General features: G+C 47.6%; 1 protein-coding gene across 1 annotated transcript in view; it reads left to right on the forward strand.

Moving 5' to 3' along the window:
- Positions 1-8,045, forward strand: part of LOC139155900 (protein ENL-like) — a 33,690-nt gene extending 25,645 nt beyond the window's left edge. Inside the window, exons 9-12 of the mRNA XM_070731264.1 lie at positions 1,054-1,153; positions 1,381-1,452; positions 2,887-2,958; positions 6,141-8,045. Of these exons, the coding sequence (XP_070587365.1) occupies positions 1,054-1,153; positions 1,381-1,452; positions 2,887-2,958; positions 6,141-6,269 (373 nt within the window). The 3' untranslated portion in view covers positions 6,270-8,045. The remainder of the gene's footprint in view (positions 1-1,053; positions 1,154-1,380; positions 1,453-2,886; positions 2,959-6,140) is intronic.
- Positions 8,046-22,670: the final 14,625 nt, after the last annotated feature.

Here is a 22,670-nt window from a genome sequence, read left to right on the forward strand (position 1 = left end):
GATCGTGCAGAACGCAGCCGCGAGAGCCATCGTGGGGCTTCCCAGATTTGCCCACGTTTCTACAACACTCCGTGGCCTGCATTGGCTGCCGATCAGTTTCCGGTCACAATTCAAAGTGTTGGTCATGACCTTTAAAGCCCTACATGGCATTGGACCAGAATACCTCCGGAACCGCCTACTACCGCACGAATCCCAGCGGCCGATAAGGTCCCACAGAGTTGGCCTTCTCCGGGTCCCGTCGACTAAACTATGTCGTCTGGCGGGCCCCAGGGGAAGAGCCTTCTCTGTGGCGGCCCCGGCCCTCTGGAATCAACTCCCCCCGGAGATTAGAACTGCTCCCACCCTCCTTGTCTTCCGTAAACTACTTAAGACCCATCTATACCGCCAGGCATGGGAGATTTGAGACACCTTTCCCCCAGGCTTATTATAATTTATGTTTGGTATGTATGTGCTGTTTGGTTTTTTAATTGATACGGCTTTTAGTTTTTTCTTAATATTAGATTTGTGCCTGTACAATATTGTTTTATCGCTTGTTGTGAGCCGCCCCGAGTCTTCGGAGGGGGGCGGCACACAAATCTAATAAAAAAAAAATTATTATTATTATTATTATTATTATTATTATTATTATTATTAATAGGAATAGAAGAGGATATAGAAGAGGATATACCCTGTTTCCCACAAAATAAGACCTCCCCTGATAATAAGCCCAATCAGGCTTTTGAGCGCATGGCAATAAGACCAAGCGCTTATTTCAGGGTTCAAAAAAATATCAGACAGGGTCTTATTTTGGGGGAAACATGGTGGAAAATAGAATAGAAGAATAGAAAAAAGCATGGAATAGGAACAGAAGAAGAGGAATAGGATAACAAAAGAACAAAGTAGAACAAGAGGAATAGAATAGAACAGAACAGAACCGCGGAGGTCTTCTGTGGAAGGGGGAGAGCCTATATTCTAGATGTGACCTCCAGCTGCCTTCCTCTCCTATTGGGTGTGGGGCACTACCTTCCCTCCCACCCCAACATCTCCCCTAACCCCCCACCCTCCCTTTCTCAGGCTCAGCCACAGCGACAGCGATACCGACAACAGCGCCGACTCCTGCCTGCCGAGTCGAGACACGCCGCCCAGGCAGAAAGGGCCCTCCGCTAACAATAAGGTCAGCCCCCTTCCGCTACGAAGCCCGGCGGCCTCCAGCCCTGTGAACCAGGCCCACCTGGTGGAGGCCACCGTTGCCCAGGCAGGGGAGTGGGGCTCATTGGAAGCGGGCTTCAATCCCCTCCTGACAATCTTTGAAATGGTCACTAAATGAACGGTCACCGAACCGAGGACTCCCCGTGTTTTCTTCCAATTCCTCATCTGCTCCCATCCGGTTTTCCCTCTCAGGTGTCTGGCAGGAAAAGTCCAGAGTCTTGCAATAAACCGGAGAAGATCTTGAAGAAAGGGACTTACGACAAGGTACGGCCACCCCAAATGGGGATGGGAACCCGGGGGGGGGAGGGGGGAGCCGTGGAGTTGGAGGGGGTGCCAGACACAGGAGGGCAGCTCACCTGTCTGGGATTTATTTATTTACTTACTTACTTACTTACTTACTTACTTACTTACTTACTTACTTACTTACTTATTTATTGGATTTGTATGCCGCCCCTCTCCGCAGACTTGGGGCGGCTAACAACAGCAATAAAACAGTATATAACAAAATCCAATACTAAAAAAAACAGTTAAAAACCCATTATATAAAAACCAATCATACATACAGACATACCAGGCATAAAATTGTAAAGGCCTAGGGGGGAAAGAGTATCTCAGTTCCCCCATGCCTGGCGGCAGAGGTGGGTTTTAAGCAGCTTTCAAAAGGCAAGGAGGGTGGGGGCAATTCTAATCTCTGGGGGGAGTTGGTTCCAGAGGGCCGGGGCCGCCACAGAGAAGGCTCTTCCTCTGGGTCCCACCAAGCGACATTGTTTGGTTGACGGGACCCGGAGAAGACCCACAAACTGGTGGGATGCTGTTTTGGGGCACAGAGTGCCGTCCGTTTGCCCTGGCAGCTTATTGAATTGAATTGAATTGAATTTATTTGACTTTTAAGTCGCCCAACTCTTTGCAGTCTCTTCCTGGAGGCTTTCCCGCCATCACTCCTGCCTAAAGCCGATTGGCTGAGGACCACGCCAGTTGGACTCCAAGGGGGAGGGGGTCTGACCAAGGCAGGGTCTGGAGCTGGGTGAGAGAATTCTGGGAGTCGAAGTCCACAAGGGTTGGGGACCCCTGCAAACAAGGGAAACACTTGAAGCTCAGAGTTGAACCGCGGGGTCTTTGGGGCTTGGAGGTTCCCTTCAGACGTTTCATGACCGAACTAGGCGACAACATCAGTCTAGCACTGACAGCATTACTGTCAAGGTGCCAGGTAACCTCCAGATTAAATCAGAGTCCCAGTCAAAGTGCTCCTCAAAGTTCCAATTTATTTGCCGGAGTCATCCTGGCGCCCACACTGGGAAGCCTGGATCTACGTTTCCCACCCAGTTGAAAGTTCACCTCCCTTGTGCCCCCACCCACAACACCCCGATCGGCCAGCGTGGACAGTCCTCCTTCCCCTTCCGCCCAGGTGGGTGGGCACAGGATGGCCTTGAACCCCTCGAAAGAATGCTTTTTGTGGCTGCATCTGCCCCCTCATGAATATCCCCCCCCCCCCCCCAAGTCCCCATCAACCTCAGTCCTTCAATAGAGAGTGTGGCAAGCCGTTCATTCATCACCAACTTCTGCACCGGATGGACAGTCACCGGGTTTGGCCAATGCAGCCTCTGGAAGGAAGCGACTTCAGAGAGCATCAAAGACCCCACTGTTAAGAGCCCCCAACTCACCTGGTCTCCCCCCCCCCCCCCATTCCTTTCCTCCCAGGCCTACACGGACGAGTTGGTGGAGCTCCACCGGCGGCTGATGGCTTTACGAGAACGCAACGTCCTGCAGCAGGTGAGAAGCGGGTCTGGGGGGCTCGGCCAGGTGAGGGTGGGGGCGGAAGGACCCTTGCTCCTCTTTGGCAGATCTGACGGCCTTGACGTGACACAGTCCTGTCAATCAGGGTGGGGTGGGAAAGAGGGGGAGACATTTTCAGAATTGCCTGGTCCAGTGGTTGCAAACAGGATCCCAAGAGCAGAGCCCTGGTAGCCCAGGGGATCAGAATGCAGCGGGGCTGTCTCAACTCACTGCCCACTGCCAGCAGTTCGATCCTGACCGGCTCAAGGTTGACTCAACCTTCCGTCCTTCTGAGGTCGCTATATAAGGACCCAGATTGTTGGGGGCAAGAGGCTGCCTCTGTAAGCTGCTTCAGACTTCCTCACAGCGCTTAATTTTTTTTAAAAAAAATATTTTTATTAAATTGCATAGACAAACATGACATGCATAACATGCAACACTGAGTGGCGCTACAGTCGCTCCCGCTCCGAGTAGAAGTCATCTTTATATTTAAACATTAAAAAAAATGAAAAGAAAAAATCTTGTCGTTGTTTAACACCGTCTATAAAATACTTAAAAATATCAATTATAAAGTGGGTAAATAAGAACACATCTAAAATATTCAGCAACATATGTAAAAATTATAAAATTCTAACTTAAATTGAGCTAAGATGAAGATGAAGAATTCCTTGTGTGTCCAATCACACTTGGCCAATAAAGAATTCTATTCTATTCTATAACTACTAAATGCTGATATGTTTAAAATAATAGAATAGAATAGAATTTTTATTGGCCAAGTGTGATTGGACACACAAGGAATTTGTCTTGGTGCAGATGCTCTCAGCGTCCATAAAATAAAATATACATTTGTCAAGAATCATGTGGTACGACACTTAATGATTGTCATAGGGGTCAAATAAGCAATGAAGAAGAAATATTAATAAAACTCTTAGGATATAAGCAACAAGTTACAGTCATACAGTCAACATGGGAGGAAATGGGTGAAAGGAATGATGAGAAAAACTAGTAGAATAGAAGTGCAGATTTAGTAGAAAGTCTGACAGTGTTGAGGGAATTATTTGTTTAGTAGAGTGATGGCATTCGGGAAAAAACTGTTCTTGTGTCTAGTTGTCTTGGTGTGCAGTGCTCTGTAGTGACGTTTTGAGGGTAGGAGTTGAAACAGTTTGTGTCCAGGATGTGAGGGGTCAGTAAATATTTCCCCCGCCCTCTTTTTGACTCGTGCAGTATACAGGTCCTCAATGGAAGGCAGGTTGGCAGCAATTGTTTTTTCTGCAGTTCTGATTATCCTCTGAAGTCTGTGTTGGTCCTGTTGGGTTGCAGCACCAAACCAGACAGTGATAGAGGTGCAGATGACAGACTCAAGGATTCCTCTGTAGAACTTGATCAGCAGCTCCTTGGGCAGTTTGAGCTTCCTGAGCTGGCGCAGAAAGAACATTCTTTGTTGTGCTTTTTTGATGATGTTTTTGATGTTAGGTGACCATTTTAGGTCTTGAGATATGATAGAACCTAGAAATTTGAAGGTCTCTACTGTTGATACTGTGTTGTCTAGTATTGTGAGAGGTGGAAGGGTGGAAGGGTTTCTCTTAAAGTCTACCACCATTTCTATGGTTTTGAGTGTGTTCAGTTCTAGATTGTTCTGGTCACACCACAAGGATAGTTGTTCAACTTCCCGTCTGTATGCGGATTCATCATTGTCTCGAATGAGTCCGATCACTGTTGTATCATCTGCAAACTTCAGTAGTTTAACAGATGGATCGTTTGAGATGCAGTCATTAGTGTATAGAGAGAAGAGAAGTGGTGAGAGTACACAGCCTTGGGGGGCAGCTGTGCTAATTGTACAATAAAATTAAATTAACAATAAATTACAATAAACAATTAAATTACAATTAACAATAAAATTATCTCTTTTTCTTTGTATCCCACCAAATATATACCTTTTGCCAAAGATCATAGAATTCTGATTCTTCTTGGTTATAGCCTCTCTAAGCAGGTTATAGAATCAGCAAATTTCCCCCCAATGCACCAATAATCTGGGTCCTTGTTTAGCGACCTCAGAGAGCCAGAAGGCTGAATCAACCTTGAGCTGGTCAGAATCGAACCCCTGGCAGTTGGCATAGCCTGCATTCTGACCTCTGCACCACCATGGCCCACCCTCCCTCCCAATTCTCTCCCCTTCCTTCCCTCCCTCCTCCCATCTCTCCTTCCCTCCCTCCTCACTAAGCACTAGCCCTTAAACTTATAGACCGCTTCATACTGCTTTACCGCCCTCTCTAAGCGGTGTACAGAGTCAGCGAGATTTCCCCTAACAATCTAGGTCTTCATTTTACACACCTCGGAAGGACGGAAGCCTGAGTCGACCTTGAGCTGGTCAAGGATCGAACTGCTGGCTTGTGTGGGCACTGGGCAGAGTTTTTGCTTGCAATGCTGCAGTGCAACTACAGTGCCACCAGGGGTCGTGAGAGTCTGCAAAGCAATACGGAGCACAAGCGCCACTGCTGTTGCTATTCAAGTGATCGCTGTGCAATTTGAAGTTAATGTAATGGACTTCAATAATTACATTACAACAGCGGTCAAACTTGTAGAAATCTTTTGGGGAAAGTGTACAGAATTTTTGAGGTTTGATGGCTAATAATTGGGGGGGGGTTAGTCCCCAGTACCAATCTGAGGTTAGTTGAGGGAAAGATCAGAAGCAACATGAGAAAATATTATTTTACTGAAAAAGTAGTAGATCCTTGGAACAAAATTCCAGCAGATGTGGTTGGTAAATCCACAGCCACTGAATTTAATATGATAGTTGTGCAGGTGGTTAGTTTAGCCTGTGAAGATTCTGCCTGTAAGATGATATTGATAAAATTGAGCGGGTCCAAAGACGGGCTACAAGAATGGTGGAAGGTCTTAAGCATAAAACCTATCAGGAAAGACTGAATGAACTCAATCTGTATAGTCTGGAGGACAGAAGGGAAAGGGGGGACATGATTGAAACATTTAAATATGTTAAAGGGTTAAATAAGGTCCAGGAGGGAAGAGTTTTTAATAGGAAAGTGAACACAAGAACAAGGGGACACAATCTTGAAGTTAGTTGGGAGAAAGATCAGACGTGGTTGGTAAATCCACAGGAACTGAATTTAAACATGTCTGGGATGAACGTATAGTATTAACGTGAATGCCTTCCGTCCCAGATCGTGAACCTGATTGAAGAGACCGGCCACTTCAACGTCACCAACACCACCTTCGACTTCGACCTCTTCTCCTTGGACGAGACCACCGTCCGCAAGCTGCAGAGCTACCTGGAGGCGGTGGCCACGTGACCTTCGGCCTCGGGAGCAGGACCCGCCCGCTTCTCTTCGGTCTCTCTGGGATTAGTCCCCCCCCGGACTACGGCCGCTGCCTTACTCTCTCCTTTCACCCGAAGCACTGCCTTAGGGGATCAGTCACGCGCTACGAAGACCCTGCCGCCGCCGCCGTTACCCCTGACTCGGTTCCTCTCCTTTCGGGCTTCAGCTGAGCGCTCGCCTCTGGCCGCCATCCTCTTGTGTGTGTGTCCCCGTCTCACCCGCCTCGTTTGCTCTGGAACCACTAGGAGCCAAAGCGGGATTTGATCCCAGCCGGCCACCGTCTTCTCCTTCCAGCCTGGCCCTTGGAGAGCAAGAGAGTTTGGGGATGGGTGTGTTGAGATCGATACAGCCGCAGACACTCGGGGTCAGCCTGGAATGGACACAGCGCTTACTTCCGTTGGATTTGCAGCCTCTTCCACTGCGGGGGGGGGAGGTGTGGGCGTGCGTGTGGACCAGTGCCGGCACCTGCCCTCCACGGCCACCGCTCGGGTCAACACCGGCTTTCCTGCAGCAATTATCGGCGGCTGGAGACTCCTGCCCTGCCAGCTACCATGGATCAAAGGGCCAGTTTTGCGCTGCGGGCTGGCGGAACCCGCTGGATGTGTGCCCACGTGGCGCCCTCGGAACGGGCAGAGTCTGGCACGCCGAGGCTCTTTGGCGAAACGATTGCGGGCCCTTGCGCGGCTGAAGATGCTTCCCTCGAGTCCTGGCAAGGCGCCTCGGTTCCCGGTTTGGTTCCGGTTTTTGATGGGCTCGGGCCGTAAGGACGACCTGAATCGTGCGCTGTCCGTTTTCCACGCATACCTGCAGATAACCCGGTCGCTATCTGCTGCGTATGTACCTGATATGTATTTACGGTGTAAAAAAAAGAAAATAAGGTCTGAAAAGTGGGTTGGGGGCGGGGCAGGTTTAAGGCTTTTTTAAGGTTTCTTTTTTTAAGAAAAACAGAAAAGGCGAAATAGGGCTGCTTCTACCTTCTGTCGGTTTGTTCAAAAGGGAGAAATTATTATTATTTTTTTTAGCGTTTTTGAAGCCGGAGGTGGGGAGTTGGGCCGAAGGCTCCCACGGCCTTTCGTGCCAAGCGACAGACTCCCCCCCCCCTCCGTACTGCATTGGTCCGTTGGTTCGTTGCTTTTTTTTTTTTTCCAATTCGCCATCAGTGTTCAAAGAATGGGTTGGAGGGAGGGGAGGGGAGTTTGGGGCCAAGGTTGCCCTCCAGTGTTCGTGTGGGTTGAGAGAAGCCTCCTCTACTGCAGGTTCCGTGCGGTTTGAACCGGGGGGGGGGGGCGGGGGGGAGGTCACGAAAACACATCTCTATATATTTTCACCGTTTCCCTGTCTTCCTTTGGAAAACGCTCCTCTTGAGATTCCCCAGGGTTTGCAAAAAACGGACTCTTGTCTTCTGGGACTCCCTTGGGGATATTTGTATATATTCGTCACTCGCTCGGCTACCCATGGCCGGACCTACGGAGGAGTGAGCCCTCTCCCCCGTTTAGCATTTGGAGGCGTGAGGAGGGGTGACCCTGCCCACGCCTCCTGGGAATGAAGCCCCCTCCTCCTCTCTCTCCTTCCGGGTGGACGGGAAGTCTACGTTCGGCCCAACCTTCCCTGCTTGTGCAGCGGTGCCGGAAATGTTGCCGGCGGCTCATGTTTTATTATTTTATTTTGCCCTTTTCTCTCAAGTCCTTCGGAGGGAGCCAGTTCCAGGTTCCTTCTTTCTCCCATCGCTTCCCAGAAAAAAGAAAAAAAGACTGACGTGGCAATAAGCCGATCCGAGTGAGGTCATGTTGACCCTGTTCCGAGGCGACCCCCGTTTCATTTTATTTATTATTAATTTCCTCGGCTGTCTCTTCTGCTGCCTCTCTCCTATGTACACATTGCTATTTGCAAAGGTTTCCGAAAAGTCAGGTTACCTCGAGCCGCCGTCGCTGTTTTTGGCAACGCCTCAAAAGCCGGGTGGACGTTTCCCAATTTGGCCCAGCGGACAAAGACCAGCAAAGCCAAATGGGCAAGAAACCCAACCAGGGCCGTTTTCTCGGCGGCTGTTCTGCTCTGCTCAATGAGCAACACTACCCCTGGGTGCCAGCCTCCCCCCCCCTTCAGATCTCCTTGCGACCGCTGTAAAAATGGGTCCTTCCCAAAACGAGGGCTGATTTCCCCCTCCCACCCCCCAAATTTTTTGCCCCCTGTATCTTTGAAGCTGTGTGAAAGAGACCGAATGCTCCCGTGTGCTTCCAGAGGGATTGGGGGGGAGGTTGAAGAGGGGAGGGGTCCTCCTGCATTAATGCTCTGGTGTCCCTGCCATACAGAGGAAGGGTCTCTTCCGCTCGAAGAAGGCGGCCTCTGGAGTAAGATGCCCGCATCTCCCCTCCCCAAACGCCTTCGTCTTCACAGGGGTTGTCAATCCGGTTCCCCCAATCCCTTGAGTCTCCTCTGCCCCACCGCTTTGCTGCCCCCGAAGGCTGGCCGTTTTGGGGGGGGGGGGCGACACCTCCCCTGGCGGTGTTTGTGGGTGTGATGTGTGGTTGTATGGTGCGAAGTCGTCTCCTCTGAGCCTTTCGGGCTTCCCGCTTTTAGCTTCCTCCCCACTGATGCTTGGGTAGACAGTGGCCATCATCCTCTTCTGTGGGGCAGAAATAGGGCAGTGGGGGCCCCTGGGGTTGGAGGGGGGGCGTGGAAACCAGGCCTCTGCTCTAAAGTTCTCCAGGCCTCCGAGATTTTTGACATTTGGGCAAAATGTTGGAAGACCTCAAAGTGTTTGGGAGGAGATGGGAAATGTTTTGAGTAAGCGAAATCCCCCCGTTTTTCTTCTTTCCTTGTTTCAGAAGGGAATTTGCAAAGTCCGCAGGGCACAAAAGCACAACGTTGTGCGAATCATATTTTCAGATATTAATTCCGGAGAGTGGGCAGGGGTCAGCTTCCTAATCCAGTCCAGGGGTCCCCAAACACGGCAACTTTTAAGACGTCTGGACTCCCAACGGTTCCCCCAGCCGGCCGTGCCTGCCTAAGGGAATCGCAGGCGTTGGGAAGTCCAGACAGTCTTTTAAAGTTGCCCCGTTCATTTCCCCTGCTGGTTCAGGCTGGACTGGAGGCCACCAAGCGATGCAAAAACCCTGGGGGCCCTGAAAGCCCCCCCCCCTTCTCTGCTTCCAGGGATTTCCTCAGAGGGGGGGCCCAACTGATGAAAAAAACATCGCTGGAGAGGGTGGGCTTCTCCTAGCAAAGCCTCTTGCGTGTTCTCTCGAAGCCAAAGTGGACTTTGTGCTTCAGGTCAGCCGACCTTGGCGGTCAACCTTGCAAACGTGGCTTGGCCGGCCATCCTCTATTTTTTTTATTTGCCCGTCGGCGAAATAAATCATTGACCAGAATCATCCATTTCCAAGGATGAGCTGACCTAGGGCACAAAATACCGGAGTATATTTAGCGCAAGATTTCTCAATTATTTTCCGTTACCTTCCCCCCCCTCCCCCGAATAAGTAAATGTTTTGCGCCCCCCTAAAACTCTCCCCCGCGACTGTAAATAGTCCCTAAACTGCGCCGCACTGCGAGACGTGGGTCCTACCTGACGCTTGTACGGGTGCCTCCGTTGCGTTCCTTGGTGTTGTATCCAGGGCAGCCCATCCCCGTCTCCTGACACCGCTCCGTGCACCCCCCCAAGGGGAGGTGCACCCCACCATTTGAGAAGCACTGATTCAGCGGAAGGGCCCTAGAACAAGGCGCCTCTCGGACACGTCTCCGGTTTTGCCAAAACAAAACAAAAGTATTTCGCCAAGAGTGTTAGGCTTTCTTCCTCGGTTTCCCTTTCGTGGCCCCCCCCCCTCAGGAGTTGTAGGCTGGGTTTTTCTGCAGGGGGGGGAAACACACACACACACACACACACACACACAAACGTCTCCAGAAATGGCATTTGCATGCAAATTTAGTGATTGAGCCCCTCCCTCACTTGAGAGCTGTTTTGGCTTGGAAAAAAGAAGTTCTATTGTCCAAGGAGCCCTTCTTGCAGGGAGGGGCTTGTCTTGCAAAGCCCCTCCCTCTTCCCTCCAACACTGGACAGCCCCCCCACCGTTCTCCAAACACCAGGGCCCTCCCCAGTCCATTCCCACCTTTCGCAGCCCCCCCACACCCACATATTCCTGCAGGTCAGTTCGAGGGTCTTCAACCTTCCCAACCTCTTATTAGGACTTGCAAACTTTCAACTCCCAGAAGCCCAGGGGCTTGTGTATTTTGGGGGGGGGGGGGATTCTGGGAGTTGAAGTCCAGAAGATCTTCACACCCACAGAGTTGCCCCCCCCCCCTTCCTCCAATTAAAAGAGGATTTTCCCATTTGGGATCATCGGGTGTGCCATCTGGGGGATCTTCCCACCCACCTTCTTCCGTTCTTTTGGCATTTTAAGAAGTATTTTGGGGGAGACTCTCCTCTGGGACCCCCTGCGTTTGGAAGTTTGTTTCCTTGGGTGGAGGGGGGAGAATCCCCCTCGTTTTGGGGATGAGGAGGGGTTCTATCCCGCAGTCTGTCTTTCTTTCTGCTCCTTGGCTTGACCAGACGCCTGACAATGGGAGGTCACTACAGTTAAAGCCTCCCTTGGTTGGTTTTATTCTATTTTCCCCCTTTTCATTGCCAAGTGCACCAGTTGTCTCCCCCCGCCCCCCACCTCAGGTGCTCCCCATGGGGGCGAGGTGGGGGTGGGGCCGGTCTGGCCCTGGGAACAAAAGAAAATGGGGGGGGGGTTTGCACCCCCAAAAGGAGAGAGGACCGGAAGGCAAGTGTCGGAAAGCCTCCGTTGCAAAGGTATTCAAGCGTGGGGGTGGGTGGGGGGGGTCTTTTTCGTTTTTTAAGGCAGGAGGCCAGGAGGGAATCTTTTAAAAAAAAAAACCTTTTGGAGGGGGGAAAAAGTCAGGGGTGGGGAGGGAAATGTTTGTAATAAATTATGGGGTTGTGGTCATATTTTTCCCCCTTTTGGTCCTGACTTTTAAGCGCTTTTTTTGTTACACTTGTGGAAATTCACGGAGGAGTTTTATAGGAAAAAAAATTGAAAACAAGAAAAAAAAAGGAGAACCTGAAATAAAAGGTGAAAGTTGCAACCTGGAGGGGATGCCTGGTTTTTTTGTCTCTCTCTCTCTCTTGGGGGGGGGGTGAAGGGGGGGGCTTGGGCATCCGGTCAGCTGGGACTCTGCCAATGTGCCCGTCCAGCTGTGGGCATTTGGGGGGCTCAGCTGGTCTTTCGCTGCCCCCTCCTCCCCTCCTCTTGGGCTGAATAAAGGAGCCCAGAGGGCCTGAGGCCTGGTGGCCTGTCCAGGGGAGCCTCTTTCACCCACCTGGAAGGGGAGGGGGAGCCACAGGTGAGAGGGAAGGAGGCCCCTCCATCTACCTTCCACCTGGGGGGGAGAGTCACAGTCCTCCAGCTGGGGAGAGGCCCAGCGGAGGCTGCCCAAAAGTCTCTCTCGGCTGCTCTCCCAGGGCAAATTTATTTTATTGCCAAAGACGCTGCCCTGTTGAAAGAAGGGAGGAAGAAAGGAGATGGGGGGGAGGACGGAAGGGGAGGGGTGAAGGAGAAAAGGGGGGGGAAAGGCAGGGAGAGAAGAAGGAAGGAAAGGACTGCTGCAATCTGGCCAGCCTGGGGCTGCCCTTGGAAGACCACCAAAAGCTGCAACTGTGCCAGAATATATATATATATTCCACCTGTTTGCCAAAGCACCGAAAGGCCGGACAAGGAATCACGGATGGAAACTGATCAAGGAGAGATTCAGCCTGACAATGAGGAGGGATTTTCCCGACTGAGGAATGGATTAACCAGTGGAACTGCTTGCCACCAGAAATTCTGTTACTCTATCACATCTTACTGGCTTCTACTAACAGTGGAAATGCAAATTTATTTTCGGTGGTCCCTCTTGTCTGTCTATCTATCTATCCTCTACCCACCCATCCATAATCAATGAATCAATCATCTACCCACCCATCTATAAACAATGAATCAATGATCTATCTATCATCTATTTATTATCTATCCTCTACCCACCCATCCATAATCAATCAATAAATCAATCATTCATCTACCCACCCATCTATAATCAATGAACCAATGTTCTATCTATGTACCTACCTACCTATCCTCTACCCACCCATCCATAATCAATCATTCATACCCACCCATCCATAATCAATGAATCAATGTTCTATCTATCTATGTATCTATTTGTCCATCCAATTCTTATTGTGCCAAACTCCCCAGGGACTCTGGGTGGCTAATATATAGTCAAGTGAGGAGAACCAGACAGAACCTGGGATAAAAAATCCAGGTCCCACCCACCCAAAAGACCTTGCTCTGTGTGTGTGTGTGTGAATTTTCAGGTGTCTTTGGAACATCGGCTGAATCAGGGCTGCTCAGATCTGGCAGGTGGGAGGATGGACCCGCCCACTCCACAAACCGGCAACGTTTTTATTCATTTGGGAATTCTGGAAGTCCGTAAGTCGGAAAGTTGCTATACTGGTGCTTAAGTGAATCACGGCAGTCGTTAAGTCGGCAACCTGGCTGTGACGTGAATCCTGCTTCCCTTGTTGTCAGAAGGTCTCAAAAGGGGTTGCGTGTCACACACACACACACACTCCCGAGGACCCTGAGACTGTTGTAAATACAAACATAATGGAGAGGCTGCAAAGGCCATAACTCTTGAAGGACACCCAGAAGTCCCTTTTTTTCAGTGACGTAGCTTCGGATGGTCACTACTCACTAAGTGAACTGTGGTAAGTTGAGGGCTACCTGTAGTTGTCCATCACATTGTACACAGTAAAGGGGAAACAGAACAAGACAGTTGTGTTAGTCTACAGTTAATTTAAGGAGTACAGTGTTCCCTCGATTTTTGCGGGTTCGAACTTCGCGAATAACCTATACCACGGTTTTTCAAAAAATATTAATTAAAAAATACTTCGTGGGTTTTTTCCTATACTACGGTTTTCCCACCCGATGACATAATATGTCATCGCCAAACTAATAATTTTTGCAAATAAATAACAAAAATAATAATTATTGTTTAATAAATAATTATGTTTATAAATATCAGGATCACTAAGTGTCTTATTCAATGGTGAGTACCAATAATAATGGTGAGTAAATGGTTGTTAAGGGAATGGGAAAGGGTAATTTAGGGGTTTAAAGTGTTAAGGGAAGGCTTGTGATACTGTCCATAGCCAAAAATGGTGTATTTACTTCCGCATCTCTACTTCGCGGAAATTCGACTTTCGCAGGCGGTCTCGGAACGCATCCCCCACGGAAATCGAGGGAACACTGTATACAGAATGACCCTTGAGTTATCAAGGATACACGTGCAAAGGAAACATGGAATTCTAGCAGATAATAACAACAACAACAGAGTTGGAAGGGACCTTGGAGGTCCTCTAGCCCAACCCCCTGCTTAGGCAGGAAACCCTACACTACCTCAGACAGATGGTTATCCAACATCTGCTTTAAAACTTCCAGTGTTGGGGCATTCACAACTGCTGGAGGCAACTTCAGTTCCACTGATCAACCATTCTGACTGTCAGGGAATTTCTCCTTAGTTCTCAGTTGCTTCTCTCCTTGTTTAGTTTCCACCCATTGCTTCTTGTTCTACCCTCAGGTGCTTTGGAGAATAAGTTGACTCCCTCTTCTTTGTGGCAACCCCTGAGATATTGGAATACTGCTATCATGTCCCCCCTGGTCCTTCTTTTCATTAAACTAGCCGTGCCCAGTTCCTGAAAATTTAGATATCCAGCGGATCGTCAGGACATATTAGTAATGGTTCAAAAACAAAAACATTAAAGTACATTAAATATGAATTAATATTTAATACATTAAAGACTAATGTGGTATTTACTTTAACAAATATCGTAGTTAGTATCTCTCAATACATATAACAATACTACAAGCCTTACTTGTTCAGCTTACAAATACATAAACTGTCATCCAACACACCGTTCTTACTACAACAGAGATCAACAAAGAAATAGCAGAGGGAGAATCATGCTTCTGGGGTCCCTCTTGTGGCGATCCGCAGCACTGCCTCTTAAAGCTATGGTGCTTCAATACATACATGCCTTCATTGTTAGCCTGTTTATATATTGCCAAACCCAACTGTTTTGTACAAAGTGCTAACGCAGTAGCCAAGATTTTTTTTTTTTTTTAAAAGGAGAAATCCTTTTAAAAAGAAGACATTCAAAAGGAGAAATTTTCCGTGTTATTCGACTGACCTCAAAAGAATCCCTCTCTGCTCATCAGAAACGAACAGGACATGCTGAAAGGACCCAAGCTGTTTTAACTTATCTTTCTTTTAAAATGTATGTATATACTTCAATAATAACAACACAGTTGCCTGGATTGAATAATGTGAGTCTCGGCAGCTTTCAAGGAGAACCGATTGAGATAAGATCTATTTAAAAACAATAATACCTGGTTGTCGTATGTAGCCTCTGGGAGTTTTATTTATGAACCAAAGTCTATTTTTGATATGATCTTGGCCCCGAGGCCTCGGGAAACAATTGGGCTATGAAGGCGGCTCTAAACACAAACTGGTTACGTTGCGTAAAGGACAGGTTTTTCCTGCCCATTCTCTTGTCATGGTGACAGGTCCTTTATATGGAAGCTGATCGATAAAGATTTCCCTACGCAAACAGGAAGACGAGAAGGCCAAAGTTTCTCTCCAGGAAAGGCGAATTTAGCCCTTTTCTCTTAGAAACAAGGAGGATTGATGGCAGAAAAAGACCTCCTGGTGCAGTCAGGCAGTAGGGAAAGCAAGTAGGATGCTTGGCTGCATAGCTAGAGGTATAACAAGCAGGAAGAAGGAGATTATAATCCCGCTATATAGAGTGCTGGTGAAACCACATCTGGAATACTGTCCTCAGTTCTGGAGACCTCACCTACAAAAAGATATTGACAAAATTGAGCGGGTCCAAAGACGGGCTACAAGAATGGTGAAAGGTCTTAAGCATAAAACATATCAAGAAAGACTTCATGAACTCCATCTGTATAGTCTGGAGGACAGAAGGAAAAGGGGGGACATGATCAAAACATTTAAATATGTTAAAGGGTTAAATAAGGTCCAGGAGGGAAGTGTTTTTAATAGGAAAGTGAACACAAGAACAAGGGGACACAATCTGAAGTTAGTTGGGGGAAAGATCAAAAGCAACGTGAGAAAATATTATTTTACTGAGAAAGTAGTAGATCCTTGGAACAAACTTCCAGCAGACGTGGTTGGTAAATCCACAGTAACTGAATTTAAACATGCCTGGAATAAACGTATATCCATCCTAAGATAAAATACAGGAAATAGTATAAGGGCAGACTAGATGGACCACGAGGTCTTTTTCTGCCATCAGTCTTCTATGTTTCTATGTTTCTATATGGGTTAAAATGGCAGGGTTTGTGGTTTGTGTATTAAAGAAAAGCTGGAACAATGGATTCTGCCTGGCGTGACAGCTGAGCAGTGATTGAAGTCAAAATCAAACACACAGACTGGAGTTTCAGAAACAGCAAAATCTATTGCCTTCACAAATTGGCTGAGAGCTGCAATTACTGTTTATTGCCAAAGAATCTGAGTTATCTTTAAGGATGATAACAAATGTCCAAAAAAACCCCAAGGTTTGTAAATAATGTCTCCAAAGTGTGCTGGAGCAAAGGTACTCACCCTTTTTTGCAAGAGCGACAGTCTTTCCAAACACAATTGTCGAAAGGCTGGGTTTCTTCAAGAAAGCAAAGAGATTGGTTGAGAGAAAACTCTGGATCTGTTTCTCTTTCTCTGTTAAACCAAGAACGATAACTCCTGCAAAGAACACTCCCACAAAACCTCCCTTTTTATGCATGCTGCAGAATTCCCTCTGACTCTCAGCTGTGATCGAGATCTCCTCCTGTGCCTGTGCAGCTGCTCCTGTCTCCTCCTAATCCTTCACACCCGCACATTCAGGATGGGGTCATTAATCACCCCCTCCTCATCTGACCCAGATGAGGCCCTAGGTGGGGGTTCATAGGCATCGTAGGGGCCTCCACCTCTGTCCCTCCAGCGCCTTCAGCTTCCATCTCTCCTTCCCCCTCACTGCCTGAATCCTCCGAGAGCCACACAGGTCTCCGATGTAAGTGTTGTGGTTAGCTCTGGCCCAGCTCCTGCCCCAAGGACTGTGGATGTGGGGGAGACATCCACATGCTGCAGGCCTGTTTTGCCCCCAGTGGAATCTGCTGATGAAGGCTCCTCTGACCAAGAAGACATGAGTGACAGGGAGGAGGAGAGTGTGGCAGACAGCTCAGAAGGAAATCAATTATCTAGCTCCTCCTTGGATTCAGAACAAGAGTTAATGATACAGCCACGCATGCGGAGAGCGATGCATAGGCAACAACAACTGAGAGATTATTATCAAAGAAAATGAGGCCACCTGTGGTTGGGTGGGGCTGTGGTCATTAGTGAGGCTGCTATAAATAGCAGCCTGTGGGTTTGGCCATTGTGGAGGATTATCTCATCCTTGTGTTTGGTGACTGCTTTACTGACTTTGACCTTTTGTGTGCTGATTTTCCCCCGCTTTGAAACTAAACCAGAGCAAAGTGTGTTTCACTTTGTGAAAGAAGAAGGACTGTGAATTGCCTCACAGCTGCAAGCTAAGTATCACAGAACTGATAAGGGACTTGTACAAATTACCAGTTTGTTTGGAGACGAGTGCTCCTTGCTATAGCAAAAGAGGGCTTGGTTTATTTGCATTTTTCGGTATAAAGAACATTGTTTTTAATTTTCAAACGTATGTGTGTCTGAAATTTGTACCTGTGAATTTTAGGGAGGATTCTAACAGAGAGCCCGACGGAACACTTTCTAGCACTGATGGCATTACCTAGCTGGGTCACGAAACGCCTGCAAAGAATCTCTAAGCTCAGGGAGCAACAAGGACGACCTCATTTCAACCCTGAGCTAAAACTGTTTCCCTCCATCGATCAATGGGGCGTTTTTAGGACTGCGCCCAACTGACTGACCTAAAAAAGGCTCCTTTAAGTCAGAGGGTGACAGGAGGAGCAGATGGGATTATTTGAAAGAGTTACAAAGCCAGGTTTCCCCATCCAGGTCACCTTAAAGTAGGTGGCCATGCAAGACTGGTTGTCAAATTCTGGGAGTTGAGCTTTCTACGCTCCTGCCTTGGTGTAGATGTTTTCATAAGAACATGAGAACCTAAGAAGAGCCCTGCTGAATGGGGCCAAAGCCCATCGAGTCCCACAATGGCCCCCCAATTGTCCATGGGGATCTCGAGCAGAAAGAGAAGGCAAGACCTTCCCTTTCCCCTGACCCCCAACAAAGGGGACCCCAGGGAACCCTGCCTGCCTCAACCAACATAGAGGCGGCACATGGACATCCCTTATTTATTTTATTTATTTTGTCAAACAATTATAGGGTGGTAATTTGTGCAAATAAAACATTAGATAAGTAACGATAAAAGGAAGTGATAGAAGACAATAGGACAGGGATGGTAGGCACAATGGTGCGCTTATGCACGCCCCTTACAGACCTCTTAGAAAGGAGGAGAGGTCGATTATAGATAGTCTAAGGCAGTGTCTCCCAACCTTGGCCACTTGAAGATATTTGGACTTCAACTCCCAGAATTCCCCAGCCAGCGGAAACATTGGACTAAGGTTAAAGGTTTTGAGGTTAAGAGGAGTAGAAACCACAGAGTCAGGTAGGGCATTCCAGGCGTTGATCACTCTGTGGCTGCAGTCGTATATTTTGCAGTCTAGTTTGGAGCGGTTGACATTTAGTTTAAATTGATTTCGTGCTTGTGTGTTGTTGCGGTTGAAGGTGAAGTAGTCAATAACAGGTAGAACATTTTGGTATATGATTTTATGAACTATAGTTAAGTCGGAACGGAGACGACGGACTTGTAAGTTGTCTGATTGAAGACAACGGCGGAGTAGGGTATTTTGTTGTGAGAAGAGGAGTGAAAGACGCTTCTTGTGAAACATTTCTGGACTCTCTCAATTGTGTTGATGTCAGATACGCAATGTGGGTTCCATACACGTGAGCTGTATTCTAGGATTGGCCTGACAAATGTTTTGTAAGCTCTGGTTAGCAGATCAAAATTACCAGAGAAGAAGCTGTGAAGGATTAGGTTAACAATTCTTAAATCCTGATGGGTGAACCCAACGTGTTTAGTATATTTTAATATTAGACATCTTCATATTAGTATTTGTTTATTGTGAGCCGCCCTGAGTTCCAGAAGGGCGGCATAGAAGTCAATCAATCAATCAAATGAATAAATAAATAGTCCCCGAGGGGCCTCAGACGGAACCACAACACCACCTGACTATTTATAGTTCAGACCTCAAACAAAATGCATGAGAAAGGATGACTGGACAGAAGTAAGTTCCCCTTTGCATCGTAAATCAGCTCCATGTAGCCAAACATGTTCCACGTATGTCCATTGAAATAAGGTCTGGCCACAGAAGGGGCACAAGACTGAACAACCTACATAATGGGGCACAAGCTTACTTGACCGTCACAAAGGGAACAAAATAAACGCCCATTAAGCAGTAACAAGCCTTTCCTTATCAAGAAATCTTTCCCTCTTAGAAGTTTTCTTTCCTGGTTAGAGATGTCAGAAGCTGTCAATCAATAACAAGAAGTAGAACAAGAAGCAGTTGGTGGAAACTAAACAAGGAGAGAAGTAAATTAGAACTAAGGAGAAATTTCCTGACGGTGAGAACAATTAGTCCATGGAACAGAAGTTGCCTCCAGCAGTTTTTAAGTAGATGTTGGATAACCACCTGTCTGAAGTGGTGTAGGGTTTCCTGCCTAAGCAGGGGTTGGACTAGAAGACCTCCAAGGTCCCTTCCAACTCTGTTGTTATTGTTATAACCCAGCCGAAGCCAACCTTCCCTTCCCTGGAGGGATCCACCCACTCAAAAGCTCAAGTGGGCGGATCCACTCCACCCCGTTAAGACTCCAAATCCAGACTCGAAAGCTGCTACAATCCTGGTTTATGTAAATAGAGGCCCAGAATCAAAAACCACAAAATCACATGGTGCTGCTTTGTAAATCTTTAGCAAGGCCACGCCTGGAACAAAATGCCTCCAATTTTGGTCCCCGCATTGCAAAAAAAGAGGTTGAGATTTTGGGGAAAGTGCAAAGAAAAGCCGCTAAAATGATCAAAGGCTTGGAGACTAAAACATTTTATTTATTTCTTTTTATTTATTTTATTTATTTTGTCCAATACACAATGAGAGTTTTAGTGGATATATATATATGTATACGTATACGTATATGTATATGTTTATGTATATGTATATATACATGCAAATATATATATACATGCAAATATATATACATGTATATAGACATGCAAAATATTACACAGGGCAAAACCCGAACTCAGAACAATCTACATATGTATATATGTATATACTGTATAGCCAAAACTCTCATCACCAGAACCAAACGCCTAGCTGACCATGAGCACTTAAAAACTGAATTGAACAAACTCAAAGATGTATTAATTTATAATGGATTCGAAGGGAAAACAATCACAAACCTAATCAAAAGAGAGACACCCCCCAAAAAACAAGATCAAGAACAGGACAATGGTACCACCCTCCTCCCTTACATCAAGGGCACCACAGACAAAATTAGTAAAATCCTACACAAACATAATATCAAAACTTCATTTGTCACTAACCCAAAAATATCACACATCCTAAAAAACCCAACAGATAAAATCCAACTAGAACACCAAGGAATCTATGAAATCCCTTCCAAAACATGTGCAGCCACATACATGGGACAAGCCAATCGAAGAGTGAGCGCACACATTGCAGAACATAAGAATGCAGTTAAAAAAGAAGAAAAGGCTTCCTCCCTTGTCCAGCACATGAAAAAAACAGGACACGAAATTGACTTTGAAAAAACTAAATTACTTTCCAAAAGAGAAAATTTATACAGAAGAATTACTATGGAAGCAATAGAGATAGAAAAACACCCCCTCTGCATGAATAAAAGAGATGACACGTCCCGCCTACCAGAGATTTGGAAACCAGCCTTAAACAAAAAAACATATCATAATCATCAAAGCAATTGTGATTCCACCAACCAATCAAATCACTAAAACATAGTCACCCAATCTATTTGCTACATTCAAACCAAATCTCCACCCCCAAAACTATATACAGTATAAGGAACAAATGACAGTTGCAAACATTCCATATTTACAGCAGCACGAAGCTCAAAACTTCAGCCTGATGATGGTGAATGTGATTTCACCGTTCGGAAGAAACCCAAATATGCCAAGACCATCATATATAGAGAGAGTAATACCTCGTCTTATGAACTTATTTGGTTCCGGAAGTAAGTTCGTAAGATGAAACATTGTTTCTCATAGGAAACAATGTAAAAGTGATTAATGCGTGCAAAGGGGAAAAAAAGCAAAATGGTGCACCGCTGGGCGCCACTGCCCAGCTGTCACCTTCTAAAACAGCCGGGGGGGCTTCTCGGCGTTCTCCCGAATGCCGAACCTGGAAGTTCAGGTTCAGGTTCCGGAGGCCGCCGAGAAGCGCCTGGCTCTTTCAGAAGGCTACAGCTGGGCGGCGGCGCCCAGCGGAGCACCGTTTTTTTCAATCGGATGCGGCGTTTTTGGCTGATCTGGAGGCTGGAAAGGAGGTGGGGAATCCCAATAGGGAATTCCATGGGCGGAGCTTTGACGTCACGAAGACGTCCTTCCTGGAGGCCGAAATGTGGTTATAGAGTAGATACTCATAGTAAAATATATCTAAGAAATAATAGAAAAGAAGATATAGAAGAGATAGGAATAGAAGAAAGGTATAGGAGATCTAGGAGAGCAATAGGACAGGGGATGGAAGGCACTCTAGTGCACTTGTACTCGCCCCTTACTGACCTCTTAGGAATCTGGATAGGTCAACCGTAGATAATCTAAGGGTAAATTGTTGGGGGTTTGGGGATGACACTATGGAGTCTGGCAATGAGTCCCACGCTTCGACAACTCGGTTACTGAAGTCATATATTTTACAGTCAAGTTTGGAGCGGTTAATATTAAGTTTAAATCTGTTGTGTGCTCTTGTGTTGTTATGGTTGAAGTTGAAGTAGTTGCCGACAGGCAGGACGTTGCAACATTTGATCTTGTGGGCAATACTTAGATCTTGTTTAAGGCGTCTTAGTTCTAGGCTTTCTAGGCCCAGGATTGAAAGTCTAGTCTCGTAGGGTATTCTGTTTCGAGTGGAGGAGTGAAGGACTCTTCTGATGAAGTATCTTTGGACATTTTCAAGGGTGTTGATGTCTGAGATGCGAAATGGGTTCCAAACAGATGAGCTGTATTCGAGGATGGGTCTGACGAAAGTTTTATAAGCTCTGGTAAGTAGTGTGCGATTGCCAGAGCAGAAGCTACGTAGGATTAGGTTTACAACTCTTAAAGCCTTCTTGGCCATGTTGTTGCAATGGGCTTTGGCACTTAAGTCTTTAATTATTAGTACTCCAAGGTCCTGTCTGAATACCAATATCTGAAGGGCTAAGCCAGAGAAGAGGGGGCACAATTTATTTCCCAAAGCACCAGAAGGCATCAGAAGAAACAACGGATGGAAACCAATCAAGGAGAGAAGCAACCTGCAATTAAAGAGAAATTTCCTAACACTGAAGATAATTAACCAGCGGGACTGCTTGCCACCAGAAGTTGTGGTGCTTCATCATTGGAGGATTTAAAAAGCGATTGGACAACCATTGGTCTGAATTGCTGCGGGTGTGTGTGTGTGCTTTTATGCCGTGGCATTCACAAAAAAATCCCGTGTGTGTGTGTGGCCGACTCTCCCCGGTCCTTCCTTCTCTGCTCTTAGAGAGAAGATGTGGGGGGGGGGGTGTCCCACGTGGCTGGCACCCCCTCCGCCCCCGCCTTCCCACCCCCCTCCCAAAGGGGCTCCCCATGGGTGCAATCGCTCCCCACACGTGCGTCTCTCCGGGGAGCGCCCCACCCCGCCACGTGGGCCGCCCTCCCTCGCAGGCTCCGCGTTGACTCAGCCTCCCGCCCTCCCGAGGCCGCTAAGGGAGGACCCAGGCCGTTTGCGGGGGGCGGGGGGAGCGGGGGGGCAGAAGCTGACTCTGCAAAGCGCTCGGAGCGGGCGGGAGAGAAAGCGGCGGAGAAGCCTTAAGGGCGCCGGCTCTTCATTCATGGATTCAGCGCTGGGCTGTTAAGGTGGACCGGGGCCGCTAGCACTCAGAGCCCCCGGGGGCGAGCACGCCTCCCCGGTCCACCTTAAAAGCCCACCTCCGCCACCCATTCATTAATCCAGACGCCCATTCATGCTTTCGGGCCCGGGAGGTCAACGACCGGGAGTTACTTTCTCCCCCCCTCCTCCTCCCAGCCCCGCCCTCCGGAAGCCC

The sequence above is a fragment of the Erythrolamprus reginae genome, unplaced genomic scaffold, assembly GCF_031021105.1.
Source record: "Erythrolamprus reginae isolate rEryReg1 unplaced genomic scaffold, rEryReg1.hap1 scaffold_109, whole genome shotgun sequence".
Classification (NCBI taxonomy): domain Eukaryota; kingdom Metazoa; phylum Chordata; class Lepidosauria; order Squamata; family Dipsadidae; genus Erythrolamprus; species Erythrolamprus reginae.